This window comes from Schistocerca piceifrons, chromosome 4, assembly GCF_021461385.2.
Source record: "Schistocerca piceifrons isolate TAMUIC-IGC-003096 chromosome 4, iqSchPice1.1, whole genome shotgun sequence".
In the NCBI taxonomy this organism is placed as follows: domain Eukaryota; kingdom Metazoa; phylum Arthropoda; class Insecta; order Orthoptera; family Acrididae; genus Schistocerca; species Schistocerca piceifrons.
This window is the reverse complement of record NC_060141.1, coordinates 387,245,798-387,258,299: the sequence shown is the minus strand read 5'-3', so window position 1 is coordinate 387,258,299 and position 12,502 is coordinate 387,245,798. Positions and strand designations below refer to the sequence as shown.

At 37.5% G+C, this 12,502-nt stretch overlaps 1 protein-coding gene across 1 annotated transcript in view; it reads left to right on the top strand.

Moving 5' to 3' along the window:
- Positions 1-10,944, top strand: part of LOC124795165 (glycine cleavage system H protein, mitochondrial) — an 83,285-nt gene extending 72,341 nt beyond the window's left edge. Inside the window, exon 5 of the mRNA XM_047259055.1 lies at positions 10,599-10,944. Within this exon, the coding sequence (XP_047115011.1) occupies positions 10,599-10,696 (98 nt within the window). The 3' untranslated portion in view covers positions 10,697-10,944. The remainder of the gene's footprint in view (positions 1-10,598) is intronic.
- Positions 10,945-12,502: the final 1,558 nt, after the last annotated feature.

Here is a 12,502-nt window from a genome sequence, read left to right as displayed (position 1 = left end):
TACAGTGTGAGATATGCTTTTGTACAGAGGATATTTATCATAATTGGCTTATATCTATTTACAATGGTGCTTATTTCTGTGTGTTACTATTTTTGTTTAAGTGTATTGCCAATGCATCTGAATTCACTGATTCACTTAGGTTTTCTTGTTTAAGATTTTATCTTCAGATTTTCTGTAATGGAAATACATCTCCATTTCATCTAACATATTCATTTTACGCCCTTTATTTAGTTGGTGGAGTACTTTGACATTTTGTGTGTCTTAGGCCTTAATGTGCTCTGTGTAACTGGCCATGAAATCTCGGCCTGTTTGTTTCATTTAAAACATGGAGCATTCCTGGCATGTTACTTTATAGTTTCCAGGATCTGAGTATAGGTCATGATTACACAGTTATGTTTTAGTTTATTAGATGTAGGGAAACTCAATTTTTACTGTGTGGTTTTTGAAAATATTCGGAACCTTCTGTGATATATTGCCAATGTATGGAATGCTGGATATACATTTTTTTCTATGGCAGTGTTTGTGTCTGGGTACCATAGCTGATATAAATCACTTTGAACTGAAATTATTCAACAACCAATAACCCTGCCTAAAGAATACTGAATTTTAGAGGCGATATTTAGATGCCTTACTAACTGTAGTATAAGGGGATGCAAAGGATATAAGACATTCTAAAATGGCTTCAGTAGTGTACATTAAATTTGCAGTGGAGCATGAACAAGACACGACACATGCACATTCAAAATTTATAGGAAAAATACAATGACCGACAGCACAATCCCTGCAATCTCATGCCACCGAAACCTCCAAACAGGCAGCATACAGGTCAACGCTGCTTAGGCAACTAAAATATCTTTGAGCCAAGAAAACATGCAACAGTAAATAAACATAGTGAAACAGGTAGCAGTTGCCAGTGATTATACTGCTTCCACAATTGACACAGTCCTAGACAATGTGAAGAAAAATGCAGACACAAACCACAACACAAGGAAAATATCAAATATTCGTCTGACATCCCATACATTGACAATATATCACAGAAGATTGCAATTGTTTTAAAAACACCACAAAGAAGAAATAGTGTTTCTACTTCTAATAAACAACAAAAAACTAATGCATAACAAAATATTATAATGACCCATACCCAGACTCTGGAATATACAAAGTAACATTCCAGGAATGCTCTTCATTCTACTTAGGACAAACAGACGGAGATTTCAACACCAGGTATACAGAGTGCATTAAAACCTACACATGCAGCACATACATCAGCAATAGTGACACACATACACGATACTACAGGACACTCATTTGGAAAAGTAGAGCAAAAGTCACAGAACTGCCCTGACTAAATAAAGGATATAAAATGGATTTTTAGATGAAGTGGAGATAGAGGGGATAGACAAAATAATGTGAACATCTGTACTTACTTTGGGAATGGTTTATTAATAAGGGGTTGGGCCCCCATTTGCCTGTAATGCAGCTGTGATTCTTCTTGGAATGCTGGCATATAATGATTGTATAGTCTCCAGTGGAATGATATGCCGTTCTTCGATCAGAACCACTTCTAACTCCTGTAGTGATGAGGGAGGCAGAAATCTGCTCTGGAATCTGCGTTCCAATACCACCCGCAAAGGTTCGATAATGTTCATATCCAGGGACTGTGCTGGCCAGGGAAGACCCTGTGGTTCAGTTGCATACCACAATTTAACTGTCCTGACTGTGTGAATGGGTGTATTATTGTCCAGAAATAAGGCATCATTGTTGGGAAACATCATTTTGAATAATGAGGTGCACCTAATCACCTAAAATGTTCACAGAATTGTTGGCTGTAATGCGGCCTTTGAGAGTATTGATGGGACCAGCAGAAACCATGATATGGCCTCACCATCACACTTCCACCTCCATGCTTAACTGTTACCATCAAGCAATCAAGAGTGTAGGCTCTTTCGGTGTCCTCCAGACGTAAACCCAACCCAATGTTGGAAATAACGAAAATGTTAACTCATCAGACCATATGACTTTTTTTCCACTGGTCGTCTAGGATTTCTGCTACTGACACCATGTTTTACGCTTCTTTGAGTTGGTTGTCATCACTAATGGTTTCGGTATAGCAGCTTGTCCATGAATATTTGCTTTATGGAGTTCTCAGTGGCTATATAGTGTCGATAGATACCGGGTATCAAAGCTGGCTATCGAGCTCTGCAGTCACTTTTGTCATACTAGTTTTGCATTGTTTTGACACAATTCATGTTAGTATATGACAATCTCTGTTATTTAGTTCTGATTTGCACCCACTATTACATTTACACAATGACGTCTTTCCATGTTTTGTTTAGGCTGTCACGACTGTTGAAACATTTTCCTTGAAACATTCAATAAGTTGGCTGCTTTGGTTACTGATGCTCCAGCTAATTGAGCCCCCACAATCTGCCCTCTTTGGAACTCTGTTAGGTCTTTCATTGCACGTTGACCTTGGCCTCTGAATGCAAATATAAAGTGTGCACTACTCATAAACAACCTGCACTCATGCCCAGTCTGTACTGATCGCGCACAGTCCAGTGTGACACGTGCTTTACCTGCGTTGTTGACTGTCAAACACAACTATCCCATTACTACCATTGTTCACATTATTTTGCCTATCCCCTGAATGTTTACGTAACAGAAAATATGAAGATAAAACATTAAACAAAAACTTGAAAGTGAATCACGAAATTTCTTCTGATGCTTCAACAATATACTTAAATAAAAATAGCAACGCACAGAAATAAGCACCATGGTAAACAGATATAAGTAAATTGTGATAAATACCATCTGTACAAAAGCATATCATACTTTGTATAAAATCTATAAAATTATCTCTGTTGATTACATTGAAAAAAATCATTGTAACTTTTTGTTTATGTAAGTTTGCTCTTCTCAATATATACTGTGCACAGAAAATTCTGTGTGATGTTTTAACATGTGAAACTCGGCACAAATAGACCATATAAAAACTGTAAGTACAAGTTCTTCCAAATTTTGGAACTAGTCATGTATACAGATCAATAATCAGCTAAAAATGCTTTTATATACTGCAGTAAAGTCATCAGATTAAATAAGAACATCACACATCAAAAACATAATAACAAAATTGCATAGTACAGAGAGAAACTCACTTGAAAATGGAATCATTTCCTAAAATGCTTTGTTTGAAATGTAAACAAAAGCAAATAGTGACAGTTAGCAGAAAAGGTATTGTGCTCTGATCACAAAGTAACAAATCACCTCTGGTAAGAGAAAGATGTTTCTGATTATATTCCTCCCATATCCCTCCCCTTTGTTGCTTAATATGGTTCAAATGGCTCTGAGCACTATGGGACTCAACTGCTGAGGTCATTTGTCCCCTAGAACTTAGAACTAGTTAAACCTAACTAACCTAAGGACATCACAAACATCCATGCCCGAGGCAGGATTCGAACCTGCGACCGTAGCGGTCTTGCGGTTCCAGACTGCAGCGCCTTTAACCGCACGGCCACTTCGGCCGGCGTTGCTTAATACTAATTGTGAGTACAGTATGTATAACATCATCTATCTGGATTCACAACTGACATCAGCTGTTCTTGCTCAGATTGTCAATAAATTTGTTCTTTGAACACTAATTTTTGGCAGTGCAGTGACAGTTGTATAAAGATCAGGAATGAATAATGGAAAGAAGTTAATTTTGAACTATGCATTATTTATCTGAAGTATTAATGGATTGCATTGTCAGTTCAGCTTCTCAGACATAGCTAAAAAATCTGGATAAGATGATTTCAGAAGAAGGGCAAAGATCTTTTACCTGACAAAGTGATGTGAAGACCAGGCCAGGTAGGCAGTGCTATCATGTTTACATTTGAGGTGTGGGAACAGGAGGAAGTAATCACATACAATCTGGTATTCTTGCAAGTGGGTTGCTGTCACATGCTTACATGTCTGTGAACCCCACTGGATCAAGGGCCTATTTAGATCTCATCTTAGCTGCTCATGACACTTCACTGGAACCACATGTAAAACTATTTCCCCCCATTATGAGATCTTTACCTTTCTCAGCTGTCTCTTTCTTTTTGTCCCCTGCTGTTTGTCATAAAAGGTAACTTTAGAATCCATGCTGGCTGATACATATTCAGTCTCCTCATCCATTAAAGTCTCTCTCCTCTAGTAGTTACCACACACTTTTTTCATGATATAAGGCTGTCTATGGTATCCTAATGCCACAGTGGCAAAATATCTGTACCAGGCTGAGTGATATATTAAGTTTGTTTATTACTAGTTTGGAGACGAAGAATCTTGACATATTATGACCAGGAATCTTATTCTTTTCAAGATTCCAGGCCAGTTCTGTACTATTTAGGTCTAGATGGTTATTGAAGCAGTAGGAGGGGAATCATTTTCTTGAAAAATTGTCAGTTAAATAAACAATTTGGTGCTTCTCCTTGATGCCAAAAGTTTGTCTATCCTTATTTCTACATATTTTGAAGGAAAAAATCTATGTGATAATCCAAAGTTTTGCTGTTGTAGGAGAACTGAACAAAAAACAAAACTCCTATCGTTGTCCTCAAGCACAACACTGGAACGCTTAATGGCACTAAAGTCTTTCAAACATGACGACCCATTTATGCTGGTGCCTTTTAAAACTGAACCTCATACATGGAACAGTGTTTCTTAGAGTTGCTTGAGTAGGCTGAAATTTGAGTTAACTGTGGGAAAAGCTGTGAAGTTTTTACAAAAATGGCCTTTTCCTCTACTTTTCATAGAGCAGAAATATCTGCCTAAAAACAAATTTATCCATATCATTAATGATGAAATATTTATATTTATTTTGCTTCTTTTGCTGTGGGGTAGGTACTTGAATCCTACTCCAACCAACATTATGTCATCATCTCCGCCCTCCTGTAAATCAAATGCCATGGGCTTGCTTACATTTGATTGCACATTCCTGCATCCTCTGTTGGCATTATAGTATTTTTCTTCGCCCCACCATCAGTAAATTTATTGATCTTAACAGTGTGTCATCATGCATGCCACAACAGTATATACTGTGCTCTTTTTCTGTGCTAGCACTTTGATGTAGTGTGTGCCCAAAATAGATTAGTCAGACCTATATGGACGGCACAGTAGGAATCGGTGAAGTGGTGGTGGTGGTGGTGGTGGTGGTGGTGGTCTCAATTACAAATGACTGTCATGCATTAGAAAAGTGCAGTGCAATAGCTAATGCCTATGCATGAACACACATCTTGGCTAACTTGAAAGTTACAGTTGGTGAATCTGCAGATGATTGTATTGGCAAGTTATGTCAGTGCAACCAATAATTCGAAAAATATAGACATTCAAAGTCAATAGTTCTGACTAGAGAACTCAAAAAGAAATACTCACACAAACAAAGGATCAAGCAAAGCAACACAAGTCCAACCATTCGTTAACAGAAGTAAATCTTGCAAAACCAAAAAGAAGGGTAAAAAATGTAGTGGACAGTACTCATTACAATATTGACAATGTAAAATAAAGAACGTGGGTCATAAGGAAATTATGTCTCAGTTCCCAGACAATCTTTTTGGCAGTATTACCTAAAAATAAAGTTTTCGCCTTCTTATGTGTCTTTCCAAAGTCATGAAGCCTTAGGAAGAATTAGTAGCTATTGTTTTCTGCCCCTCCTTGTTTATTCTCATTACTGTGCAATTGGAATAGCTAGTGCTTTCTTCAACCCTCTGAAGCTCAATTTTAAATGTGATTTTTATTTCATTGTACGCACCTTTCTGACAAATTTAGTGGCGTTGTTTAAATCACTTGTTCTTGATTAGTTAGAATGCTCCCTGCACCTACATTGCATGAAGATTGTGGTTGAATACTATGCAGTAAAGAGACAGTAACAAGAATGCTCAAAATGCACATGTCAGCAGGCAATGTGCAACTGAGGCAGCATCACCTTTGGAATAATTGTCTGGACTTGGCTGGAAATCAGTAAGAGAATGCATTTCTACACAGGTGCCATGTTATTTTGTGTTAGCTAGAGCAGCGTACACTACTGTGAATTGCAGCATGGCTGTGCTTAGTCATATGACCAAGCTTTCGCTGTGGCCATATGTCACACACACACCAAAAAACAGCAAGCCTTAAACTTACTGTTGCGTATGGTAGTGTGGAGAATCCATTCATGTCTGCTACAACAGTGGCCAGAAATCTTGATCTGCCAGCAAGTATGAGTACTGCCTGCCAACATTGTCATGTTGCTCATTTCTGTCACTGCAAACATGCAAGAAAACAAGGTGTTATACCTTACCATCAAGAAACACATACACCATTTGGTCTCAGGACCTTCCAGCTGGCAAAGATGTCTTTGACTTAGTGGTATGGGCTTACAAAAAGTATTCGTTCAGTCAAGACTGGAAGACTTGTTTCTGTGAAGACCCAAAACTACTCACCACTCTTCAAATCACGTTGTTACTACAGCACAAAATGGAAATATGAGCTTGGATGTGTGTTTGGATAACAGCAGTTGCACTGAAAGACTTGGTCAGAGTTCCATCTAGTGCGCACACCTGTTTTAGAAAACGTATGCTACCATCTATTCAATCTCTTGATTCGGCACAGCAGTAGTGTGTACACAGAAACAGTATCTAAACTTGGCTGAACTGACTTCCAGAGGTATTCATATTGGACTAGCCCACAATGTCTCCAGATATACACCCGATCAGTCATGTTCGGGAATAGGTGATTTGAGATTTGGGGCTGCATCATGAATGTACTTGAGACTTTGCAAACGAGTCTTACAATGTGGGAGAGCATTAGTTCAAGTCAGCATATTTTTAGATCCTTTGTCCCTCAGACTCAACACTGTTTTGGATAGTGAGGGACAATGCGTTCATCAAAAATAAGAAATGCATTTTGTTTTCTGCTCTCAAAATAATGCAGTGTTTCCCAAATACAGTTCTGGACAAAGGATATTCGTGGAGGTCGTAAGTATAAAAAAGTTTATTTTTGGTTTATCATTTTCATGGTCGCCTGTGTTCTCAAGTCCCTTAAAAAGTATTTTGGTAATAAAGTACGTGGAGCTTACTGGATGATGATTTTTACTTAAAAAATTATGCATTTTTTCTTAGTTTAACCAAGCCAATAATTGGAAAGTTTTTGATTCAGCCATATCAGGAGTAAGCTTATTAAATATGTACATCAATAATTTGATTCCTGAAAAAGTTCAGTGACCAGTCACTAAATAATTATTTACTACAAAACTATGGTTCATTCTAAAGTCATAAGTATGGAGTCCTCTCATCTTCAGGTTGCTTTAAACTTTTTAAAAATTATTTCAAGCATTTTCTTATAAAAATCTATCAATGTAAAAAAAATTTATCTGTGACTGTGATTTTTTGGGTATTTTCCTGACATGAAGGAAAACTGAAAAGTATGTATTGGTGTGGATCTGTTGTTAATGAATTATCTGAGGCTCTGTGCAATACACACACTTGGAAATCCCTTTTTCCACATGTAAAGATATAATTCTTCTTCTTCTTTAAACTTGTTTTTGATGTGTTATGTGTTCTCTAACCATGTCATACACAGGGGTTCATTGTAATAAAGATAAATACATGAACAAAAAATCTGTAATGTAATGAAATATCAAAAACTAACTCTGCCAGAACCTGTCACCCACTGATTTGGGTGACCTTTGGAATACTGACTGGGGATCACTCAAAAGTAACAGCTGTGAAAGAGTTTAGGTGAGTACTCTATGTGTGAAAAATGTGTCGAAGGTGGTGATGTAGGATCTATTCCAGACCAGGAAGTTGTTAGAACACACAGAGATAACAGGAATGTTATACATACATATCAGGTTCACATCCTTATAGTTCCTGAAAAGTTGAAGAATTAGTGACTTCATTTCATTACACATGTACTTGAGGAATTCTTGTGTTATGTGGAACAGTGGCCACGTTGCATAGGGCATGCATCCACATCTGTTTCCGTGCACATGGGTTTGAATTACACTCTTTTTTTCTCATTTGAAAGAGAATGAAGGCCCTCACAAAATTGTTACTTTAAATAAAATTTCATTGTGAGTAAGCACAAAAGTTTGATCTTCAGTACCAATTTACTGTGTGATTTTTTTTCCCATGTGTTTTTTTCCCCCCCTCACAAAATGTTATCCTTGTTTATGGCACTCCATAAATGTAATAGAGTTATTGCTGTAATCTCTCACTTTGTTTTGCAAAGACTCACTTATTCCCTTCATCGTAGTAAACCTTCAGTGTAATGTGCTGATATTAATCATAGAGGCGGTGATAGCAGGGAAATCTACTGCACCCTCAGTATCTAATGAAAAGCAAACTTGGTATATTTATGAAGATACTTCTCTAGACATTTAATTTTGATGCATGCCACGCGTTTGATAAGTTTGTGGGAAGTATTGGGACTGACTAATAATGACTTTAGGTCTTCATGTATAAAAAAAAAGTTGTAAGAAGAATAAGTCGAATGTGTGCAAATAAGTAGCCTGTAATGTCAATGCAGAACGCATACCTCTTGATGACCATTTCAGTTAGCAAGGACATTACTCTATAAACAGATTCTGTGTCATGGCCTTTGACCTAGATTTTTTTGGAAACAGTAGTAAATTAGTGTAATGACTTAAGCCATTTCACAGGAGTGGTCCTAGACTAGTAGATCATTGAAATCAAGGAATGAGATGATCTGGCCTCTCCTTGTAAGCTTTCTTGGTTTGAAATTGTTAAATAAACATGTTATTGTTCTTTCTGAAAGAGGACCATGGAAAAATAATGGTTAGGCTTAAAGAAATTGACAAGATTCACCAGGTTTCTTGGTAAAAGGTTTTACAGTAATTGTTTGCTGTCTTATGTGTGATATACAAAAAAATGCATTGCACCACTGCAAGTAGTAGATATATACACAGCTTGTGTTGACAGTGTCATCCATCCTCAAGGGTTGTATGCTGCCACACTATTCACATGTCACAAAGTTTTTTATTTATTTTTTAATGCAAGTATACAAATATTGGCCTATATTTGTCATTTAAATGAGTGAATACGGAGGACAGAAATAGAATGGAAAGCTGTGCTTACTGAAAACTGTAGAAACAAGGTTTCAGTGGAAGACTCTGCAGAAGAGACGCTCAGTAGCTTGGTACGGGCTTTTGTTCAAGTTTCGAGAACCTACCTTCACCGAGGAGTGAAGCAGTATATTGCTCCCTCCTATGTATATCTCGCGAAGAGACCATGAGGATAAAATCAGAGAGATTAGAGCCCACACAGAGGCGTTCCGACAATCCTTCTTTCCACGAACAATACGAGACTGGAATAGAAGGGAGAACCGATAGAGGTACTCAAGGTACCCTCCGCCACACACAGACAGGTGGCTTGCGGAGTATGGATGTAGATTTAGATGTAGAGAATGACATTAAATGGAAGTCTTTAGACATGACTGTTATTTATAGAAAGTTTAGGAGCAACCTTGACAGAAGCGTCATTCACAATTCATCTTGTTAATTATGAAATTTGTGTTGATTGTGTCTGCAAGATCAGTCTCAGCTTTATAGAGAAATTTATTGCTTTAATCTTAATGGCTCCAAAGCATTTTAGATGTGCTCTGATTTCCCACGTGCCCTTCAAGCTGTTGCACAAATTCATGCAATAGAGAAAAAAGTTCACAATATTTAAGACTCCCTTCTCTGCTTGCAAAGGCTCTAAAGCAGAGGAGGTGGTATTATTCAACAGTACACATACAAATTCAACTAAATAATGGATGTGGTGGTTGAGGAACCCTGCGTGACACTCGCTTCCACACATTGTTGCCTTCCTGTGTGGTATGATCCATCTCTCTCTCAACAGAATACTGGTGACAGGCGAACGGATGGTTGTAAGAGACAGTCATTTGTATTCAGCAAAAGCAAAATGAGCAACCTCTTCACAGGTACTTAAACAGGATATGATTTTCTCAGCTATCTTGTGTAAAGGATACTATCATATGTTGCATGAAGTATTTCTTAGCTAACAGGACCTATGTGCTTACAACTTTCTTGGCTTTCTTTCAGTAAAGCTCATGTAGGGAGTAGCTGTAAAGCTGTCTACTAATGTGACCTGTTTTAAGGAAACCAAGTGATTCTCTTTTATAGTTATCACCTCACTATCTTAATATATCAACCTCATTTGTGTTAATTTGCTTGTATGTATATTTTATACCATTTCTTCTTTTTAGGTTCTTGGGTGAGTTTGTGTGAGTGGGAAGTTGGACAGATTCTAACATTATTGTATGGTTTTATTCAATTTACCTTTCAGTTTGTTGCCACGATAATTTTTGGTTGCTGACTGTGATTTTCTTCACTGCAGAAATAGCATAGAGGGAAGTCCAACAACAGATAGCAAAAGATGGGTTTCTAAATCCTTTGGATTAATCTTCCAGTGCATGCAATGAAATCTCTGTATCCATAGAAACAAATATGGTTTATTATTGATACAGTACTTCTAAGAAATCTGTATTGACAGTTGAAAATTGCATAGTTGATGTTTGATTATATTTTATATTTACCTGCATTGAAGGTATCAGTCAAGATCTGTTGTCTGTTCTAGGTTGGCTGTTCAAAGTAGAGGTTACAAAACCAGAGGAACTAGAGAAGCTGATGACTGAGGCAGATTATACAGAGTTCTTAAAGTCAGAAGAAAATTAGGCTGGGATATTTGGTTGTTATGGAATAATCACAATGTTCTGGATCCTGCATAATTGTTATTGAAAGAACATAATTTTATTAAATGGCTTTTTATATGTATAAAGCATGTTGTGTAATGACTACAAATTTTTGAAACAGCATTTTCTGTTATGATGTGTAATTTGTTTTAGTCATGTTGAGAAGGAAATGGAGCTGCACAAAATGAGTTTTCATATTTATTGCAATTAAAGGCTTCTCTGTAGCATCTACATTTTATTTTATCATTACTGTTGTCATTAACTATGGCTAATATATCTGGTTCTCTCAGTATTTTATGTAAAGAAAGTCATAAGAAGTATGTGTAAGACAATGACGACAGTGAGACTCTCTTCCAGAAGTTTACTGCACACTGGGACTTCCATAACCATGAGCCTTGATCTAGCTGTTTGACCTATGATAGCCAGTTTGTCAGAGCATTTCAAACTGAAATAAATGGTCATAGAAGCCAATTAGTAAGTTGGAGCATTCAGCTAAAAACAACCATGTTTTTGAGATGGACACCCTGGAATCAGTGGGCTAAGGCATACAGGTATATTCAGTATTTCTCAATTTCTAAAAAGTTAGTTCAGTAGCACATCTACATTTTCAAAACTACAATCATGTGGGGTATCAAATGAAATCTGTGGCTGGATTGAGAATTTCTTAGTACAGAGGATGCAGCAAGTAATCTTTGATGGAGATTCATTAATAGGTGTAGATATAACTTTGGGTGTGCTCCAGGGAGTGTGTTTGGACTCTTGCACTGATTTTTTATATTAATAATCTTGCAGACAATAGCAATGTCAGACTTTCTGCAGATGATGCAATGATACAGTTATCTATAATGGAATACCATCTGAAAGAAACTGCAAAAATATTTAGTCAGGTCATAAAATTTCAGAGTGATGCAAAGACTGGCAACTGACTTTAAGTGTTCAGAAATGTGTAACTGTGCACAACAAGAGGAAAAAGTGTGTCCTGTAACTACAGTGTCAGTGAGTCCCAGTTGGAAACTGTCAAACCATACAAATACTTAAGTGTAACAATATGTAGGGATATGAAATGGAATAGTGTCAGTTACAGGTAAAGCAGGTTGCAGACTTCAGTATGTTGGTAGAATTCTAGGGAAACAAGAAAACTGTATACAGTACTTACCTCAGCTCAGTACAGCCGATAGATACACAAAAAACAGAACCAAAAATTTACGTTCCTAGCTTTCGGAACAAATGTTCCTTCATCAGGGAGGAGAGAGGGGAAAGAAAGGGAAGAAGGGAAAGTAGATTCAGTTACTCACAACCCAGGTTATGAAGCAACAGGGAAAGGAAAACAGGGAGGGTAGCATGGATGGAGGCATGGTTGTCAGAGGGAAACCAAAGATATTCTACTGTAAGTACTGTGCCAGCTTCAAACCAAAGAGGATGCATACAGAAGTAAAGAGGTATATAGTATAAAGATAAACACAACTATGTAGGATGAAAAGGTGTGTGAATGGCTAAAGAGGAAAGGGAAAGAGGAGAAGACTGAAGAGTAAATGGGAGTGAGGTGGTTTAACGTAGGTTCAGTCCAGGGGGATGGTGGGATGAAAGGATGTGTTGGAGTGCAAGTTCCCATCTCCGCAGTTCAGAGGGACTGGTGTTGGGTGGGAGAAGCCAAATGGCACATACAGTGTAGCAGGTTCCTAGGTCCCTAGAATTATGCTGGACATCTCCTAGGCGGACAGTTCGTCTGTGTCCGTTCATGTGCTCAGCCAGTTTAGTTCTGTCCGCCTAGGAGATGTCCAATACCCAG